Source organism: Psittacula echo (genome assembly GCF_963264785.1).
Source record: "Psittacula echo genome assembly, chromosome: Z".
In the NCBI taxonomy this organism is placed as follows: Eukaryota; Metazoa; Chordata; class Aves; order Psittaciformes; family Psittacidae; genus Psittacula; species Psittacula echo.
This window is the reverse complement of record NC_137742.1, coordinates 38,096,624-38,118,245: the sequence shown is the minus strand read 5'-3', so window position 1 is coordinate 38,118,245 and position 21,622 is coordinate 38,096,624. Positions and strand designations below refer to the sequence as shown.

At 43.5% G+C, this 21,622-nt stretch overlaps 1 protein-coding gene across 2 annotated transcripts; it reads left to right on the top strand.

Moving 5' to 3' along the window:
• The first annotated feature begins 440 nt into the window (after positions 1 to 440).
• Positions 441 to 12,482, top strand: FXN (frataxin). Of its 2 annotated transcripts, none has more exons than XM_080638516.1 (5): positions 441 to 731; positions 3,501 to 3,583; positions 4,952 to 5,072; positions 7,965 to 8,062; positions 12,017 to 12,482. In XM_080638516.1, exons 1-5 carry the CDS (start codon positions 600 to 602, stop codon positions 12,171 to 12,173), a joined length of 591 nt encoding a protein of 196 aa, XP_080494642.1. In that variant the 5' UTR covers positions 441 to 599; the 3' UTR covers positions 12,174 to 12,482. The 2 variants fall into 2 exon arrangements, with proteins under 2 accessions (XP_080494642.1, XP_080494641.1); XM_080638515.1 differs by having other exon boundaries at positions 441 to 749.
• Positions 12,483 to 21,622: the final 9,140 nt, after the last annotated feature.

The window sequence follows — 21,622 nt, the reverse complement described above, 5'->3', positions numbered from 1 at the left end:
AGGACACCCTCCCTCTCCACTGGATGGACTGATGGGGAAACTGCCATGGCCGGGGAAAGGCACGCGGAAGGGAAAGGCCGTACTCGACCCCAACACAGCTTTCTTGTCTCGGCAACACAGCACTCCGGTGAAGTGTAGGAAGGCTATGCTGCGTCGCAGTCAGCGGCGGCTGTGAGGTCACACATGCTGCTCGTCTTCCTCAGCCGCGGCACGCAGATCGCGGCACCACTGCCGCCCTTCCTCGGCCGCAGCACCCTGCCGACACGCGCGCCTGCGGTCAGGAGCGCTGCCAACGGCAACGGGTCCGGCCGGCAGCGGAGGGCGATGACCCTCAGAAACACCCGCCAGTCCCCTGACCCGCAACACTCGAGGAAGACCCGTCCCACCCGGGCGTCCCCCTCTGGCCGGGAAGGACGAAGAGATCTGCCCATCAGGCCCGGCCCGCTGGTCTAGGCCTCGCCCGCGGCCGCCGTGCTCCCCCACCCCCGAGCAGACCCGCCGCGCCGGCGGAAGAGGGGTAGCGCCGCGCCGCCTCCTGTTCGCTGCCGGCGCGGCCCGTTGGCTCCTCCCCGGCCTGTTCCGCGGCGGGCAGCGGCGACATGTGGAGGCTGGGGGCGGCTGGCGCCGTTAATGCCGCGCAGCGGATGGCGGCGGTGGCGCCGCGGCGGCAGAGCGGAGTCCCTGGGTGCGCCCCGCTGGCGGGGACAGCCGTTGCCGGCCACGGGTGGACGGTGAGCCTGAGGCGGCAGGTTAGCGAGATGCGGCCTGCGACGCCGGGAGGGAGGAGGCGAGGTGGCAGCGCTGCCACTGCCCTGGGGCAGCCGGAGCAGCCTCGGCAGCGTCGGGCCAGTCTGCCGCTGCGAGCGGCCCTCGGGGGTGGGGAGGGAAGAGCTGCCGCGGAGTTACCGCCGCTGGTCCCCAGCCGGTGCTGCAGGCCCGTGGGGCTAGGCAGGTCGCCGCTGGGGCTAGGCAGGGCCCCCCCGGTGCTCCGCCGAGCCGGCTGGCAGCGGGGAGCGTCTTTCCTCTCTGGCCTGGAGGTCCGAAGCGAGCTGCCGGACCGAGCGGTGCTCCGGTAGCTGCTGGCCTAGCTAGAGCGCTCCTCGGCCCCCCCGCCCGCGGGAGCAGCGGAGCTCAGAAGTATGGGGCCGGCAGTCTCGGCCGCTCCGAAAACACGCAAATACACCAGTTCTGCGCTGTGGGAACGGGAACAGCGAGAGCTGTCAGAGGGAATCGTATCAGAATCATGGAATAGTTTGGGTTGGAAGGAACCTTAAAGATCCAACCTCTCTTCCACTAGACCAGGTTTCTCAAAGCCCTGTCCAACCTGGACTTGAGCACTGCCAGGGATTAGGCAGCCACAGCTTCTCTGGGCAAGCTGTGCCAGTACCTCATCACGCTTACGTTAAAGAATTTCCTCATAATATCTAATTTAAATCTACCCTCTTTCAGTTTAAAGCCATTCCCCCTTGTTTTTATCACTACGTGCCCTTGTAAAAAGTTACTGTTCAGGTTTCTTGTAGGCCCCCTACAGGCACTGGAAGGCTGTTACAAGGTGTCCCTGGAGCTTTCTCCAGGCTGGACAAATCCAGCTCTCAGCCCGTCTTCGTAGGAGAGGTGCTCCTGGCCCTTCTCTGGACTTGCTCGAGCAGGTCCACGTCCTTCTTATGTTGGAGGCCCCAGAGCTGAATGCGGTACTCCAAGTCTCACGAAAGCAGAGGGGAGGGGCAGGATCACTTCTTTCTACCTGGTGCTCCTTTTGATATAGCCCAGCATATATGGTTGTCTTTCTGTGCTGCGAGAGCACACTGAAGCTAGCTCATGGTGACCTTCTTGTTAGTCAACACCCCCAAGTCCTTCTCAGGCTGCTTTCAGTCCAGCTTCTGCCCACCCTGTAGCTGTGCTTGGGATTGCCCCAACCCAGGTGTAAGACCTTGCACTTGATCTTGTTGAACTTCATGAGGTTGGCATCAGCCCACCTCGCCAGCCTGTCCAGGTCCCTCTGGATGGAATCCCTTCCCTCCAGTGTGTTGACTGCACCACACAGCTTGGTGTCATCAACAAACCTGCTGAGGTTGTGCTCAGTCGCACAGTCCGTGTTGCTGACAAAGTGAATCCAGTCTTTGCTGTGCTCCAGAGCTATTTACTTGTTTGCTACTGTTTTCCCATTGTTGAGAATGGGTGCTGGCCACCCTTAGCACTGGGTTTGGTACATGAAGAGGTGATACCAAGTGTATGCTACCACTATGTTGGCAGCCTCAGGTCATAAACTGAGCATGAGCAAACTAAGGGAGCTACAGCCTCTCAGTCTGACCAGAACCTGGATATGTTTATGGTGGTTTAGCTTTTGATCCTAAGTGTGTATTAAGGAAATGATAAAGGAAATGAAAAGATACAGTAAAAAATACGTATGCATCAGTGTGTATTTTATCAATATATATCATTGTGATGGCAGGAGTTTGGTGTTCTCTGTCCTTTACGACCATGTCGTGGCTTTGAACTACCAGACAGTTCATCCGTAAAGCCTGAGGATAGGCATCAAACCATACAGAGAGAGCTGGCTTTGTGTTTGGCTCACACGTGTGCTTGAAGAGGGTCAGTTGTAGTTCCTTTTTAAATGTCACTTTCTTTTCAGCTCACTCTGCTAGTTTTGAAAACCTTTTGCAAGTACTCAAAAAGCAGTCAAGAATTCATCTAAAAATATATGCCTTCGTAGCCCAGGCAAAGAAGAAAGTGGCAAGCATGCTGTCTATCTTGGTGGATAGCGTAAGTGCTAGTGTGTTACACTAGCTGTATTTTTATCCATGTTCATGTATTGCTTTCCCTAAAAGGGGTTGTCCATTTTGCTCCCTTGTCTTACATTGCCAGTAAGTTGATAAAGCTTTTTTGTACCTTTTTTTTTGAAAAAAAAAAAAAAAAGCCTTTTGTTTGTTTTTAAACAGAAAATAAATCAGGAATGAAACAGCTTGCTTTTTTTTTTTTTTTTTTTTTACAGAAGAGATTTGGAATGTGAAGTATGATATTAGCTCTTTGGTAAATTAGGAGGATTCAGGGCTTCTGTTTCCTTCAGTTGAAAACATTCATGGCTTCTAACAGAGGGACACAAGTTGTTGATAATGAATCATCTGAGTAGTGGATATTTGTGAAAATCTTGGCCTGAGCTAGTTGTCTGAAGTTGCTCAGTAATTCTGTAGTAGAGCAATAGGAAAGAAAACAGTTCTTCTCTTTCTTAAATCACTATTCTATGAATAAGATCTTTTTTTCTTCTTTTTTTCATTAGTTTGTATCAGAAAACAAGGATATTTTAGATTGTCTCAATCATCCAAAGACTAAAGCTACATAATTCTTTCCTTATTAGCTCTGTGACACAGAGTATGAGTATTTTACTTGGGGGGGATGGAAAAGTGTTCAAGGATTTACTTGATTTATGTGACAAATATGTAATTTATAATTCTTTCTGGTTTAACTTTTAATTCCATTTTGCTTACCCTTACTTTGAACAGCAATTACAATATGCTTCAGAGGTGAAGAGCAAGACTGTTCGGTTCATGAATTTAAGAAGTGCAGGAACTCTGAATGACACAGGGTAAATTTAATTTGAAATATTCACATGACAGTGCTGTCTCTGCATGTTTTTAATAATCTGTAGGTATGGTAAGGGTATCAGCTAATGTAATGTTGATGTGATGATGGAAAAGAACAGTTCTAACAAAAAGCATTTTGGGTGAATTTGGGAAGTCACTTAAGAGATAATTAATGTACCTAAACATAGGTGTCTAGCACCATTTCACATATGTCAGAATATGTGAAATTTCTGCTTGTGCTGAGAGCATGTGACACAGTGTCTGTCAGAGATTTCTCCCCATCTGATGCAGCTGTTGGAGGCCCAATGAAGGATTCTGCAGGTATCTAAAATAGTTCTTAAGTACCTGAACTGCACCCCGAACCAGTATGTGAATCCTGCCTAATTCCGAGACTTTCCATTCTCCTTACCCCTAGGTTTTTCTGTGGTGTTCCTCACATAAGTGGCATAGAGTACATTTCAGTAACTGACTAGCAAGAAACTTTAAAAAAAAAAGTCTGTATTATCAACTGAAAGATACTGAGTCACCATAGTCCATAGTAACTGTTGTATTGCTGTACCCATTAGCAAAAACTGAAATGATTTCATTGAATTGTCTGCTGCTAGAGATGTCCACCTACACACCTTATTAAAAGTTAACACTGATACAGGTGGAAAAACTTAAGTGATTTAATTACATTTGGCTAATTAAACTAACCTAGACTTTGTTCCCACTAACTTTTTGTACTTATTTAAAGAGGATAACAGAAGCAGTCTCACAAGTGCTGTAAGCCTTACGTAATGGCTACAAAGGTGCTTTAAGACTCTCTGAAGAAGAAGGTAATTGTATGTATTAGTTCATAAGCACACTTTAAATAACGTCTAATTACCAGGCTGTGTTGGTAATTTAAGTTGAGAAGTCAAATGCCGTATGTGGACATGGCATGTGATAATGATGTTTCTAACCTGCTTATAGCTATGGCAAGTTTCTTACAGTCAAGTGACATTCGCTTCTGAACAGGAGGTGTTTGTCTCTTCATAAAGTTCAAAACTAAGTGATTCTTGCACAAAGTCCTTTTATGAAAATGCCTGGTTTTTAAATCTGACTTTCTCCTATCTCTCTCCTCTTGGGAAACAGAAGTCAGTATATCTGAGGAAAAAAATACATACTCCTCAGTCAAGAGAGCTCTACTACCAAAATTTCAGAATTCCACCTCCAGTTATCAGGTGGCTAGTTACCTACATTACATAAAAAAACCCCAACTTACTGCTTGTTTTATATGCTTATTTCATGGTTACTGTTTCCTCCAAGGTCATGGTATGTTTTTATTATAGGGAAAATACTGTGTTCTACAGATTTCTCCTAATTATGGACTTGTATGTTATTTGTAGGTCTTTAGATGAGACCACTTACGAAAAACTGGCTGAAGAGACACTGGACTCCTTAGCGGATTTCTTTGAGGACCTGACAGATAAGCCTTTTACCCCAGAAGATTATGATGTCTCTTTAGGGGTATGTTTTAAGCATTTTATTACCAATGTAATTACTATACTTTTTTTTTTCTTTGAGGAAGAATTTTAAATTGGTCACCTTAGTGCCAACATTTAGAATGCAGTCAGGTTTTACAGCTTTATTGTAAAAATACGCCTGTTCATACTGACTGAAGCAACTGTTCTGCTGAAAAGTAACACATGCTGCTGTATGATTTGAGGATTTAAAATGTTCAGTGTGTAGAGAAAGAGATAATGTAAAATAACAAATGAGCACAAGAGGAGACAACAGCTGGTCTATAGATTTTTCTAAGCACACATAGGCACCTAACATCAGCAGTCACTTCTCCCTGGTAAATACTCCCATAGGACAGGCCTATGTGGCATAGTACATGTATATGACATGTAGCTGGTACAGCAGTTTCTTTGGTTGCCCTGAATACCAAGAAGTACATTTGTCTTGGCCAGGCAGAGTACATGTATCCTGGCTTCACACATGTCAGCCTGTGGTGGAGAGAAGCAACAAGAGGATGCAATGTTTGGATAGTTGCAAAAGTGAGACCAGAGAAAGCTACTGTCACGGGAGACCTTGGGCAGCTGCTAGCCTGGTAATTGGAGCCTTTAACAGGTTGGCCAGTCAAATTCTTTTAGAGGAGTGATAGATAAAAATGTGCTGTTGATTTGTATATAGGAATTTATTAGCTTTATATACAAGCCCTGAAGTGGTTTGTATGTTACAGCCCTCTACATGACTTGGAGGAGAGTGCAGTTTCTCCCTATGCTGCCATCTGCAACACAGGTCTTTTGCTGCCGCATTTTTTTGAGGTCACATAACTTCTGCTCCCTGTTCCTGTCCTACCACTAGGGGGTTGCTTTCTAAGAGCCCTGTCACTTAAGGTTTTATGCTCAGGGACCTTGAAGAGATGGTCTGGGTTGCACTGTGAAAAAAACCGAGAAAAAAAACCAAAACCCACACAAACAAACACAAAAAAAACCCCAAACAACAAAACACCACTGAAACAAAACCACAAATACACCCCGCAGACAGACCCCTGTAGTTTTCAGACTTGTTCCTGCTTAATTTTGTCATTGAAATGTTCATTCTTTATTTCTGATAGCTAGGATAGAAAATAACAAAATAACAGTGTTAGTAGCATTCTGTTGTTGCCCTTAGTAAGTACTATTTGTTGCTTTCATTAAGGAGTTAATGTACAGCAAATTGCTTTTCTGGTGAAGAGCAAAACATGGTTTAACCATTACTATTTGGTGTGTTTTAGCATATTAGCACCTGTTAGCCTGATTTAAAGAGCTTAGGACAAAAATCAGCAAAACGATTACGATGTACCTCTTTAATATTCTTAGCACTTCATTATGTGAAGGTGAGATGTCAGAATTTTACCTCTAGCCGCTGTAGAGTGAATTGTGTTTGACATTGACTCTCTGTGAGGCTCAAAAGGAATTATTTTTACATCCATCTTAATTTCTACCAGTACTCTTCTGTTGCATAAACTGTATGATGACATAATAATATGTTGTTGTTTCTGAAAGAGGGAAGAAAAGAGTGAAAGGTTTGAGTCCGAAGTTTCAGTTCCAATCAAAGGCTGATGCTGTAGCACGCCACCAGGTGGCGAACGTGATAAAGTTCTGTTCTGCCCATGACATGTTATGAACTTGATTGCTTTATACAATTTATATAGCATCATAGGTCATGGCTTGGGTTGGAACAAACCTTTAAAGGTTGTCATGTCCAGGAGAAAAAATACCTTTCTTCAAATATTCTTGTTACCAAGAACTAACAAACATACATCCAGTGGTATGAAACACATACTACAAAATACTGTAAAAGTATCTTGCAGTTTAAGGTCTTAAAAGCTGCAGCCTGTGCTACAGGTTAAGTTTGCAGGCAGTAGGTATTCATAAATGAAAGTTTGTTTTCCCCACATTAAGTGTTTATACATAGTAAATAGCCCTAGCAATGATAGTGGCTGTCCTGACTAAAGCATGAAAAGTATGATTCCCTTTAAATGGAATGCTATAGGGTATGAAGTATTTGAGAAACAGTAGATAAAATACGACTAACCTGTTACCTGAATCATCAAACTGTAATTTTTAATTAGCATAATTTGGATCATCTGTAGGTTACCTTTCGTCTAAGAAGGGTTGTTCCTTTAAAGTTAAGACATAAATATTTTTGTCAGAGTTAACGTATGCTATTCAAATGCACTTGTGAAAATGTCAGAGAAACATGAATCATGTTGTCAGTAAGAGATGCAAGTAAAAAAAAAGAAATACTTGTTAGTATAATGGTCTAAAGCTGGCATAACTAAAACAAACTAGATCTCATGGACTTTAGAAGTGGAACATTTTTGAGGTATGATTCAGTATATAGGCACTTCATCAGAATTATTGGAGAAAGAGTTGTGTTTATTCACTGGGAAACTGTTACAGTTACTTAGGAAAAGTTAGGTAAAATTGCATGGCTCAGGAATCTAGCAATGACACATAAAGCTTCTTGATTTTGAACCACACCACTTCTCGATGGTTCAGAAATAGAAAAAGTTGTTATTGGATGATGTTTTAATCTTTGCAGAATGAACTAGCAGTCCTTCCAAGGTGACAGATCAAAAGCTCAAGAATATTATTTAAGCAGCACCATTGTGAATGGTGCAAACACAGTAAATCAAACTCTGACTGGAAGGTCTAAAGTCTAGACCAGACTCAAAGATATTCAGGTTGTCCTAGGTAATACAAGTTTCTGTTAACTAATGATCATTCTTCGAAACTATTATTGTTAGGAAAATCTGGGAATGTGATACAGAAATGTAAGTTTCTGTTTTATCTACATCAGATACTGTCATTCTTGTCAAGTAACAGGAGACAAATTTTTAACTTCTCTCTTATTTTGTGTTTTGAGAGTGGAGTTCTAACAGTTAAATTAGGCGGAGACATGGGAACATACGTAATCAATAAGCAAACACCAAACCGTCAGATTTGGCTGTCCTCACCCACTAGGTAAGTTACATGTAAGTTAGCTATGTAATGTTTGCAGACTAAGTCAAAATGTAACGCCCCTTCTTTTACAGTACAGCATGGACTATGTAATATCCTTTTCATAAATAACCCTTTTGCTCAGTATATTCTCAAAACATGATATAATCTAACCATTCAGTAATAATTTGTTACAGAGGTTTGAGGCATAGTGCAGTATACTGACACATCTAATTAATCCAGGAAATGTGTAATACAGAATTTTCATATGCTCTTCTGGGCCAAAACCCCTGTCTGCAGGAAGATAGCCTGCTCACAGAAAAAATAAACAGCATGATTAAAAAAAACCCAAACAAAACAACCCAAAGCTTCTGTTGGAAAGAGTGATGATGATGATGTTATGATCTAAACTTCTCTTTGTATTTAAACAGGGTGGCTCCTTCCCCTTTAAGCTTGTGGGATTTCCTGCTTTGTATGTTTATGTGTTCTCTCACTAGTTGTTTTTGTCAAGTATCTGCCCTTTACCAAGCCTTGGCTAGCTGTTCCCTCTGCCTTCTCTAATGCTGTGTTTTGGTCTATTCCAGGCTTTCTGGTTGGTTTCAGCAGGGAGGACAGGCAGCTAAGTGGGAAAATGTTGTGGCTGTATCCCCGAAAAATTTGTATTCTCTGCCACTGTCTGGACTGAGGGAGTCGGTCAGTGTTGCTGGTGAAGGAACCAGTTAGCTGGAAAGTATGAGCAGTACCAGTAACTGTGCAGGCATACCTCTTTAATGTTGTTCAGAAAGAATGTATTGATTGCAAAACTGGGAATAATTTTGCAGTAGTAGAATTCTGTAGCAGGGTTTGTGTCTTGGGGGAAAAAAACCCACAATGGACTTCAAAATTTTAAGGGAAACAGTTTTAATAGACATGACATTTACCTAAAGAAAAGTCTTGGGATGCTTAATAAAAACAGAACTGTAGAAATACCTGAAGATCAATGGATGCAGACTTGTCAAGTAATCACAAGAAGATCCAATTAGGGACTGACTATGATTTTAAAATAATTCAAAGACTTGTGGGACATTGAAACTTCTTGTTGCCTTCTGTTAAATCTACAACTGATGTGTTAGAACCTATGTATATGGCTGTTGCTGCAAAACGAAATTTTTGTTTCACTGAAGAATACAAAGTTCTACTGTTTAAGCTTTGTAAACAAACATGTTTTGTAAACAAACAGTTTCCTTCTCTGGAAGGAAACTGAACCCCCATTCCTATGTTTCCCATTTTTGACATCTGCAATTCTGCTCCCTCTGCTCGGATCTCTGAATGAGTGGTGTTGTCCTTGTCCCATGATGATGTTCAGAAACAAGGTACTGCTGTTCTCAGGGCTGTGTTTTATTTCTTGTCTATAAAGGATTCCTGCTTTGAACAGCTTATACAAATAAATGTTAACAATATCCTGATGGCGTTTCTCAAACCCTGGGTACTTATTAACTTTGACTCCGTCTTCCACTGGAAAGTAGGAAATGCCCTTGGGCCAAAATCTGGCTGGGGCCAAATATTTCCAAGCATGACTTTGCTTTAGTGTACTTACGTACTGTTTGCTACACAGCACACCAGGCTGGTAATTTTTGTACTAACTCCTATCCCAGAATCCTTTTATTAAATAATTTACTTATCAGCTATGTGACTTGCTAAAGCACAGGTCTAGCAACCTTAACAAACTGTTTTGTGTAGACAGATGCAGGCTGAGTGTCAGAATTATTCATTCAGTATATTTTGAAATAGCATAATTTCTGAACCTTGATTCTGTTTAAGATGACTGTAAGATTTTTGTGTCATTGACACAAAGATTTCATGTATTCTTGAAAACCAAAATTCAGAGAATTCTTATCAGTTTAGAGCCAACACTAGTTGAGCTAAGACATTAATGCTCCAGAATATGGAATTTGTGGATAAACATTAAACTTCTTTTTTTTTTAATTGTGAATAAAAATACACAAGGAAAGAGATGAACTCAAAAATTATCTTGATGGTATTTTCCATCATCTGCAAAGAAAAATGATTCACCTACAAATGTTAAGTTTTGTGCTTCCTCAGCTGGTATTATCATAAACAGTGGTATTTCCTGAAATATGATGCCGCATGTTCATTTACTTCCTAACTTCTAAAAAGCTACTCCAGCAGACACTGTATGATCTGGAGTGACATACTTCCTTAGTGCAATATACTAGGAACTGAAAGAAGCAAATACGCCTGCTAGTGACCACTTGTATTGAATGTTATTTGTACAGTGAATATACCATCCTGGGTCTTTAAGAACATATTTCGAGAAAGACAAATTCTTAAGATTTGAGAGAGAGACGTTTTCTTGAATTTTTTTGACCTTCTGTTTGCTATCCTGCATCTATACGCTGAAGTGCACTTAAGCTTGCATTTGCAAAGCTTTACTTAGTCAACAATTTTAAAAGGGGGTTTCAGGAGTGGGTGTAACCTGCCAGCAGTGTGACTGCAGTAATTCATGTAGCTCCTTTGACTGAAAAGACTTCTAAACCTTACACAGTAACTCTTAATAATACCGTAATGTGATATTTTAATTCTTCTCTCTTACTGTTTAAAAATGTATGCAGACTTTCAATGAGAAATACATTTAGTCTATATTTAACTTTGTAGGCATTTTACAGAAGTCACAAGATCCTTGCTTAAATTTTTCATTTAAATGAAAAACCACATTTGTACAGCATTTTGAAGATTCAGAGGACAATGGAGGCATTTCATATGCTAGCCATATCACTGATCCTTACTATGTAACATTTAAAAACAGTTCAAATAACTTACGCTTTTCTTTGTCGTTAATTAAATAGCCTGTATTAGCCCACTTTTGATGAATGGCTGCATCCCATTGTGTCATTCCCTAGGTGCAGGACCGTATCAACATAGCCTGGTGCTGCACAGACAAAGTGAAAAATGCACAGTAAAGTAATTAGAGCACATAATCCTGATTCCAAATAGTTACCACTTAACATACAGGAAGTGAGATTTCACTGGAAGTGACTTTGATTTGTGCTTGCATTTTTGACGACTCAGTTTGTTTAGTAGTCAGAAATTTCTTCATTTGAATATTGTGAGTAATTCAGGATATCCAAGTTTCAGATTAGTATGTTTGTCGAAAACCTGCAGATTGTTCTTGTGTGTATGTAAGATAGTCTCTTTTTCAGCAGATCTTGTGCATGGCTTGTCTCCATTCCAAGGCATTTTGTCCCGTGAGTTCAAGGATAAGACTGATCATTTGTCTGTTTATCCTAGACAACCATTTTTTTTTTTCTTAGTTTCTTAGCTAATGCTAACAGTAGTGAGAGCCTTTCAATCATTCTCTTGTTTCCAGTGTGGAGAATTGGGTAGAGAGAGAAGTCTGGAATAGAACCCAGGTGTTAAAGTTTCTGTGTTGATACTTAATGTAGGCCTGTAAAGTCAAGTCAGCAACTGCATGATAACACAGAGGAAAACAGCATTTTAAATACCAACTTCCCACATGCCAATATATTTGCTTTCAGCTGGTAAATTCTTTTGTTGCATCTAAGAAGAAGGAGAGAATGGTGATTTGTGTTCTGTTGTGTTTAGAATATCTGCGTGTGACTGCTGCAAGAACTAATTGATACCATTCATTCGGCATTATACAAATATCCCTTGTAATATTTGTGTGCAAGAAGATTATACAGGTGAGGGAATAAGGAGGTGAGGGAAGAAAGTGGGGAAATCTGTGCCAAAACCAAGAAGGAAAGGAGCTTATGTCAGCGACTGATACATCTTTTCTCCATTCAGGGATATCTGCTGGATGGCTCAGCATTATCTTGTCTTCTGCTGCACTGTCCCAGACTGCCCACCAGCCCTTCTCTATGCTGTCTGTTCTTTTTCCTGCGGTACATTATAAATGCAGGCTTCCAGCAGCTCCCCATGAATAATCTGCACTTACACAGCATGTGCTTTATTTTCTAGTGGGCCCAAGCGCTATGACTGGACTGGACGGAATTGGGTGTATTCACATGACAGAGTATCCCTTCATGAACTTCTATCAAAAGAACTTTCAACAGCGTTAAAAACTAAGTTGGATTTGTCCTGCTTAATATATTCTGGGAAAGAAGATACTTGCTGATACTTTACCTCATGGAATTTAAAGACTTTAACCACAAACCAAGCCTTTCCTTGTTTTCTGAGGTACCTGAGCTTTATTCTTTTTTTTCTTGACATCACTGTGTTGCGCAACAAAAATGAAAATAATACATATTTCTCTAGTGCTAAGTCTTCGGGCTTCTGTGTCATTGCTTCACTCTCTGTCCATGTAGTACAGGTGGAGGAGGTCACCTTTCCCCTCACTGCATTCCTTACTTTTTTACTGCATCAGTAAGACTTGAATTCTTACTGTGTGTAGTCTTGTTCGATGTAAGGACTGACCCACCTGGTGAGTTCTGAGCAGCGCACAAATGCTAAACTTCTTTTGGTAAGACATTCACCCAAAAGAAGAAATACCTGTGAATTGCATTGATGTAAGTTGGGGTACTGTGAACACATCGCATTAAAAATTTGTGGCTATTGTTAGTGAATAACGCATCACAGTCAGACTGAGCATGTTGTAAACAAAATGGCTGTCGCAGTAGAAACTTTTATGTAATGCATGTAAAAGAGGAGCTTTTCTCTTGGTACTGCTGAATTTTCTCTATTTTCCAAATTCTAGTTTCTTTCACATTACGTTTTGTTTTTTGATGGGGTTTTGGAGTTTCTATTTTTTTAAGCTGAACTTCAAATTACTTAGAGGTCTGTGTGGTTGTAAGCATCATATTGAACTGTAAAAGCTGGTATGTCAAGTTTAAGCTGTGCAGGAGTATCTCTGCAAATCTGTTGTGTGAATGTGCAAACTGTGGATTTCTCTTTCTGTTCCCTTTTGTTCTTCAGGTAGTAAAAATACATACTGACACTTTTTTTAGTTAAGGAAAATGAAGATTCACAGTAGCAAAAATTTGCACCACTTTTAGTCTGCATTTCTTAAATTTAAGCTGAGATTATACTTTTTCACCATTATACAACCAGGCTCCCCTCAGTACCATGCTGATTCAGAAACTTCTGCCTTTTTGCTTCTTAGAATCAAATACAGTATTTAGACTGATGATGTGTTTTTCAAGCTGCTAAAAAATAAGGGTGAAATAGATTATGTACTTAAACCAAGAATTACAAGAAATTATGAACTGCAAAAAGAACACTTCAACACTTGCACTAGTGGGTCATTACCGCTTGTGGGTGTTAATTACCTGTGAAATGGACACTCAAGAGTTGTTGACCAATTCTTGAGGAAACAGTTATACCATACTCTTATAAATTGTTTATCTCTATGAAAAGATACTCAGTGCAAAGTATTTTTCTTCTTGGTTCCTCTGACACTTGTGGTTAGTTTTACATGATTCTCTGGCTAGACAGAATTATTACAGATGTGATTAGTTTTGTCATTGAAAAACAATACCTATATGGCTATTGTTGCCTAGTATTTGCATTTAAAATATAAGCTATTGTTACCTGCTATGACTTCTTTGCCTTGGTCTTCGCTGGTAAAGGCTCTGACCACACCACCCAAGTCTTGCAAGGCAGACGCAGGGACTGTGAGAATGAAGACCCTAGGCCCACTGTAGGAGAGGATCTGGTTCAAGACCATCTTAAGAAACTGAACATACACAGGTCCCTGGGACCTGATGAAATCCATCCTCAGGTCCTGAAGGAGCTGGCGAATGAAGTTGCTAAGCCACTGTCCATCATATTTGAAAAATCAAGGTAGTCAGGTGAAGTTCCCGACAACTGGAAAAAGGGAAATATAACCCCCATTTTCAAGAAGGGGAAAATGGATGACCCAGGGAATTACAGACCAGTCAGTCTCACCTCTGTGCCTGGCAAAGTCTTGGAGCAGATTCTCCTGGAAGGCATGCTAAGGCACATGAAGAAGAACAAGGTGCTTGGTGACAGCCAGCATGGCTTCACTAAGGGGAAATCCTGCCTGATGAATTTGATGGCCTATGATGGGGCTACGAAACTGATGGACAGGGGTAGAGCAATTGATGTCATCTATCTGGACTTGTGCAAAGCCTTTGACACTGTCCCACACAACATCCTTGTCTCTAAATTGGAGAGACATCAATTTGATGGGTGGACCACTCGGTGGATAAAGAACTGGCTGGATGGCCGCAAGCAAAGAGTTGTGGTCAATGGCTCAATGTCCGGCTGGAGACCAGTAACGAGTGGTGTCCCTCACGGATCGTTGTTGGGACTGATCTTGTTCAACATCTTTGTTGGTGACATGGACAGTGGGATTGAGTGCGCCCTCAGCAAGTTTGCCAATGACACCAAGCTGTGTGGTTCAGTTGATACGCTGGAGGGAAGGGATGCCATCCAGAGGGACCTTGACATGCTTGTGAGGTGGGCTGATGCCAACCTTATGAAGTTTAACCATGACAAGTGCAAGGTCCTACACTTGAGTTGGGGCAATCCTAGGCACAGCTACAGATTGAGGAGAGAAGAAATTCAGAGCAGCCCTGCAGAGAAGGACTTGGGGGTGTTGGTCGATGAGAAAATGAACATGAGCTGGCTTCAGTGTGCGCTCGCAGTCCAGAAAGCCAACTGTATCCTGAGCTGCATCAAGAGGAGTGTGACCAGCAGGTCGAAGGAGGTGATCCTGTCCCTCTACTCTGCTCTCGTGAGACCTCCCTTGGAGCATTGTGTGCCGTTTTGGTGTCCTCAACATAAAAAGGACATGGAACTGTTGGAACAAGTCCAGAGCAGGGCCACGAGGATGATCAGGATACTGGAGCACCTCCTGTATGAAGACAGGCTGAGAAAGTTGGGGCTGTTCAGCCTGGAGAAGGGAAGGCTGCATGGAGACCTCATAGCAGCCCTCCAGTATCTGAAGGGGGACTAGGGATGCTGGGGATGGACTCTTCATCAGGGACTGTAGTGACAGGGCAAGGGGTAATGGGTTAAAACTTAACCAGGGGAAGTTTAGATTGGATATAAGGAAGAAATTCTTTACTGAGAGGGTGGTGATGCACTGGAATGGGTTGCCCAGGGAGGTTGTGAATGCTCCATCCCTGGTGGTGTTCAAGGCCAGGTTGGACAAAGCCTTGGGTGACATGGTTTAGTGTGAGGTGTCCCTGCCCATGGGGGTGGGGGTTGGAACTACATGATCTTAAGGTCCTTTCCAACCCTAACGATTCTATGATTCTAGGATTCTATTTCCCACCATTAAAATAGAGTAATGTTTCACTGGAAGCAGCTCTTGGTTAATTGTGCATGCCGCTCACCCGCTTTTCAATCAGAATAAAAAAATATGGCAATTACCTGAAATTTCAACTCTACTGGATGGGGTAAATACAATGAATACCAACTCATGTGGGTATAAGAATAAAAGGTTTTTTGTTTTGGTTTGGTTTGATTTTTTAACAAAGGAAAGCTAAAAATAGAACAGCTTTTTACTGCTTTGAACTTAGAATACTGAAAATATTTTACAGCATATGGAAAACAATATTATTTAGCTCAATCTCCTAATAGTTCAAATAGCTATTTAAATGTATTTGCATAGATGTTAATGACTTGATACTTTACTAAAGAATACTTTCTCCTGATTCTTCCTTTGCTTCATCACATACAGCTTGTGTAATTATTTTTCTGATCGACTTTTCAAAAAATCATTTTCTTAAGTAACTTGCATGCAGCATACTAACACTCATGAGAGTCATATTTGGACTTCATTCTACATTCCTTTACCTCATGTGCAAATGTTTCTGCCAAGATAAAGTTGGCATGTAGAATTCTTAATTCATTAGGTAAAGGTGTGATTTCATGCCATGATGATAATGCTGAAGACTGCAGCATTATGTACTGTTTTGAATTCTTTGTGCTCCTTGAAACAGGTACGGGAAAGATTCTGTTCAAAATTTGGCCAGTTAGGGTAGATTTTATAAGAGTGCTTCAGCTTTCAACATTTGACATGCCCTGCACTTAATAATGCTACTGCTATTTGAGCAATTTCCTGCTTTTAGGTATCTGAGTAACAAATGGATTTAATCTAACTGATAAAGATAAATAGTGTCAGCGAGTTCGAATGAGTTTTATCTCGGTGTACATGGTGAATCATAGGGCATGACTCATTCTTTGCTCTAATACTTGCATCAAACTGTAAGTTAAGGGCAAGGACACTGTCAGCCTTCATGCTTCTGCAGAGAGGCTCAGGATGAGCTCTGATCCTAATGTCAAATTATGTTCTACTAACATAATTTACTTGAATACTCAGATTGTTTTATGGTTACAGACCTGACATCAATAGTTTCTTGTTTTGCCTCTCCTAGAAGAAATAACTGAATTAAAATAATTTGATACACACTATGGTCAGTATTGGTAGGAACCATCCAGTTCGTATTGGGGCTGGCACCATTTTTTCCCACAAGACAGTTACTCCATTTTTGGTGAAGGAAAACATATGAAGTGCTTTTGAAAGACAGGATTGGCATTTGTAGCTTTATTGGATGCTCAGACTTGGCAGAGAAAGTGGAGTGTGTTGGGTTTTTTTGGGTATATCACAAGTTTTCACCAATAGCCAGTCACTGTGATGATTGTGGTGTTCTGGCCTACAGTCTGAAAGTTCTAGCATGTCTAACCTTGCTAAAACTCCTTTTTATGTGTGCCAGTGATTTCTTTGGAAGTCTCAGTTGATTCAGGTAGTCAAGCTTACAGCAACCACTCACAGTCTCTGTTGCTCACAAAATACAATATTTGTTTGACAGGAATCGTGGCTAAATGTTCGTCTGGTGTTTCTTGGTTCATTTTCCTTTCCACTTAATAATCCTTAAGAAGCATTATCCTTAAGAAACATTACCTCTTCCTTGCAAGACTGTTCCATCATGCTGTCTTGTTCCTTAAAATTCCCGAAGTCTTTTAGCAACTTCAATAAATAGGATAAAGGCCTGTCCTGAAAAGGTGGTAGACAAATAAGGAAAGGGGGATTTGTAGTGAGGTTTGTGTTTAATTGCTTTTAGCTCCTGGGTTAATGGTTGAACAATGATTGTGCTAACAACCTGGAATGTGTGGGCGTCCTAGGAAGGAAGGTGGAGGCTTGCCAAAATACCTGGAAGAACATTTGAAATAGAAAAGGAAGCATGTGAAGGGCAGAAGCAAAGGCTATCAGGGGGAGATTAACTTTGCCCAACGGCTGATGTTGGCAGGGCAAGGAAAGACTAAAGGCAAGCAGCATCATGTGTGGCCCCTCAGGAAATGGTATTTTAAATTTGCTGTACACCACTATTTATAATTGTAACCAATCAAAGATGCTTCAGTCCATTTTGCTGTTTACATTAATTTTCTTTAAACTCCTGTTTAAAGATAAGAAAAAGTCATCCTTGCGTTGCATCCCCCTCTGTCCCAAATTGTCACTTGTGTAAATTCTGCTGTTGGCAGGCAGAACAAAGACAAGGTTCATGACCTCCACCAAAGGAGAGGCTGTTTTGCTGGGGACAGAATACAGAGAGCTATGGACAATTAAAGCTTTTTAAAACAGTTACTAATTACAAACATTTTTTGGAGTTCAGGTTAAGGAAGGAGACACATTTAGATAAGGAAACAATAGGTGTTTAAAACAAGATATGTAATGTTGCTGCTGCCTTCTCCAGTTTGCTGAATTGTTTTAAAAATGGTTTGAGCCATGGTAATTATGCTATAAGATCAGTCTTACAGTGAGTAATTGTGTAAGCATTGGTAGTTTCGAGGTGTAGGCTCTTCTGCTATCCATCGATGTTCTCTCCTACTAAAAAAAAACAGGAATACACTAAATGCCAGTAGTATCACTCCACAGCATTTTAAAACCCTTAACCAGGCACTGTAAGGCCACTGTTACAAAAGTAACTTCAGAAAAACATTTAGAGAACTGAGAGATGAAGTTTTTAAACAATCTGTAAGGAAACATGCACCCAGCACAGTGTCAGCTGAGTGATCTGACACACACCTGGAAGTAAGACTGAATTTCCACTCCTCATGCCTTGGTTCTGCCTGAATGCAATATTCTATTATGTGCTGGTGATTGAGCCTGTCTGTAGCCAACAGAAAATGACAAGTTACTGAACTAGTCCGTTCCACCTCCTCCTCGGTTTTGCTGTTTGGAACTTTCAGGCTGCAGTTGTCACTTGAAGACTACAGTATGCCATGCACAGGCATGTTAATTATTAACTATCACTACAAGGAAACTTTTTCAATACAACTACTGAATGCAGTTTCGTATTTGCTGTCACTAAAATGGGTTCTTTCGGTGCCTAGCCTTCCAAAGTCCAAGTGCCTTTGTGAGGAACACTGCCCTCTTTATTCCTGTATCAGGCACACTGCACACACATCACCTGCACCTAACGAGGAAGAAAACAACCCGAATTAGAATGCAGTGGGAATCTAGGGTATTTAGTGTCTGTCGAAAAATCATCTGCCCTTTCTCACCAGCAACTAACAACAAACCACAAAACTTGTCAGTAGGTTTTGTGTCACAGGCCTGGTGCTGGGGGATTACACTGGTTTCGGCGGGGCTTCTGTGAGGTTTATCCACCTAAGAGGGCAGATAAGGAATTCCTGATGACAGTAAGTGCTTTACAATGCAGAAGAAACACGACTCCAAAGAATCCTGTCAGGACTGCTCGGCCTTGTCTTTCTCATTTCGGCTGCAGGACATCAGTGATGCTGGAAAACTGATACCTGTGGAATGCCAGCCTCAAGTGCAGCTCTCTTTTGTAAAGTTAAGGTTTAGGGAACAGTATCGGTGTGGCTCGCACGGTGACACTGCATGTTCTTGCCTGGAAATGGAGCTCCTCTCTCTTCTGCTAATCTTGGGTGTTTCAGCTGTGAGTGATGATGTGAACACCCAGCACCTCGGAGCTGCCAGAGCGCACCAGTCAAGTGGAGGGAAGTTGGCCGTGGCTCTTCTGCGATAAAAAGCAGGAAAGAACCCGATCCAGAAGCATACGTGCAGAACCACCACTGTGCGGTGGTTTTTAGAGCTGCCTCAGAGGTCTTCCGGTTAGAGAAGTTTAGCTGGGCAACGATCCCAGGTTCCTAACAAAACCTGATGTAAACGGAAACAACACACAAACGCGGGGCTGGGTGCCGGTGCACCCCGCGAGCGGCAGCGGGCGAACAGCTCCGCTCCGGGCCCGCCGCGGGGCGCTTCAGGCGGAGCCGGGGGGCAGAGCCGCGGCCCCCTCCCGGCAGACGGAACGGGCTGAGAAAGGCCGGGGGGCGAGGCGGCCCCGCCGCGGTGACTCAGCGGTGCTGAGTACCGGGCTGCGACCGGTATTTCCTGTTCTCCCGCCCGCCGCCGCCTCTGGGCGAGAGACAGAGTGAGGAGTGAGTGAGTGAGTGAGTGTGTGCGTGTATGTTAGTGAGGGAACGAGGGCCGGGGGCGCCGGGCGAATCACACCTCAGCCGGGGCCAGGCGCAGGTGGAGCCCCGCCCGCGGACGCGGCCCGGCGCCTGTCCGTCCGCCACTGCTCTCGCTCCGCAGCCTGCCCCACCTGGGGGCGAGGCCGGCACCTGCGGCCGATCCCCGCCCCGGCTCGGCCTTCCCGCGCCGCCCGCGCCCCGCAGGAAATCGCCTGACTCGGCGGGAGCGGCCGCACCGGCTCAGGGCCTGGCTCCGCACTCACTCGGACTCGGCGCCGCTGTGACAGCTGTCAGGGCGGCGGGGACCTCTGGGGGTAGCGTAGCGTGCGCAGTGCCAGCGCCAGGCCGCCTCCCGGGACCTCCCAGCTGCCGGACGCCGCCACACCGGGGCGACCTCCTCGAGCAGGCGAGTACCCCCGCGACCTGCGCCCCGCTCCGCGCCGCTCCCCTGCATCCCTCCCTTCGGGCAGGTGCAGCGTTCCGCCGCCCCTCGCCCGACCCCGCCGCTGCCTCCGCTCCACGCTCCGGGGGTTGCGCTGCAGGAACAGCCGCGCGGGACTTCTCCCGCTCCCTCCTTTGTGTGCTCCGGGCTCATCTGCCCCCTGCTCGGTTGGTTCCTCGGACGCATTTTGTCCGCGAGAGCCGGAGCGGCGTCTGCGCTCTCAACGCGGACACCCCCCGGACTGGCCCCGCTCCAAACGCCGGGAGCGCCCCTGGGGCCGGCGAACAAGCGGGTTCGGGCCGCGGATCGGCTTTTCCTAACGGGATTAAGCGGCTCTCGGTGACTTTTTCCGTGGTAAGTACTTTCCGGGAGAGAGCGATACTAGTGGGAACGATGTCACTGGGGGATCAGGGGTGGTTTTACCCCGGTTTTGACCCTCGGGAGCGGTGCACACCCGGAGGCGGGGGGGTCGGGTCTGCCTTTCTCGTATTCAGAATGCTTGAAGTCTGTGTGTTGGCACATCCCGAGTGGATTCCAGCCGTGCCTTGGGCTTTGGCTAACTGGGTCAGGGGAAGTTTCAAGTTAACAGGGAACCGTAAAACAAAGGAACGGGCAGTTCGGGGCCAAATGCTCGATCGCTCCTTAAAGTTCTTTCGCATCCGCCTTGTTTGCGGTGCTGTAGCCCAGGTACATTAGATTTGAATTGTGGAGTGTTGAGGTTGATCTACCAGTGGCATGTGCTTGAGTTATTAGACAGCTCTGTCCTTACTTTCACCCTACTTGAAACCTGTGTCCTCTGCATATTTTTCCAGTGTGAAAAAGTACATACTCTCTGGAACATACCTGTGCAAGAGTCATACACTCATCTGTCAGATTGGTTATCTGAAAACTTCCATACCTCCAATGTTGCTTTCTAATAATAACTCACTTTAAACAGCTGGAATCTCTGAATAATCTGCTCCCTGGCTTTGATTTATAACCTGGTGTTGAACCGAACAGCTAGGATGGTGTTTGAAAGCTCTCAGCCCCACAGCTGTACTCCCACAGAGGCCAACAAAGGTCTGCGTTGCTTTAACCTTTGTCTGTAGTTATAAAATGGGATGGTTTGAAACAAATTAAAATGACTCACCTTTTATTTTGCTCAGCAGAGTTTTATTTTAAAGGTTTGGGACTGTGATTCAGCTGTGGTTCAGAGAAAAGAAAACAAACATGTGCTATGACCGATAAAATAGCTCCTTTTGTTTCTGAAGCATTCATAATCTTAAGGATCCATCTGTAAACTCTTCCAAGCTCTGACTCTTGTCAGAGTCCATGAGGCCTGCATCGCAAGGATCAGGTACTGGACAGCATGGGAAGTTTGCTTGTGTAAGTTGATACTCATTGCTAGATAACCAGGCTGCTTGAAGATACTTTGAAATGCATTTAGTAAGCATTGTATGCCATTTAGACTTGGTAGGATTTATACTTAGTGTAACCTAGTGCTTATGAGGGCTTTCATCAGGCTTTTGGGGAAGACTTTTGCATGTATTTGACTCTTCAGTGAGTTTACTGTTATAATTGCTTCCACGCCGTTATATGCAAACATCTTGTATGCCCTGAACATTGCATTCAGGTAGTGGTAGTGACTCCTCGTCCCTTTGCAAAAGGAAGTCACTCTGGCTTGGAGAAACTGCTTCTACCTTCAGTTGCATCCTTCATTGCTCTATATCACAATG

Bases quoted from the DNA above. Each gene is read 5' to 3' on its own strand.
- FXN (XM_080638515.1), top strand. From the start codon at position 600: ATGTGGAGGCTGGGGGCGGCTGGCGCCGTTAATGCCGCGCAGCGGATG. The intron at 3,584-4,951 runs GTAAATTTAATT...TGTTATTTGTAG, and splicing joins GGAACTCTGAATGACACAGG to GTCTTTAGATGAGACCACTT. The intron at 5,073-7,964 runs GTATGTTTTAAG...TTGTGTTTTGAG, and splicing joins ATTATGATGTCTCTTTAGGG to AGTGGAGTTCTAACAGTTAA.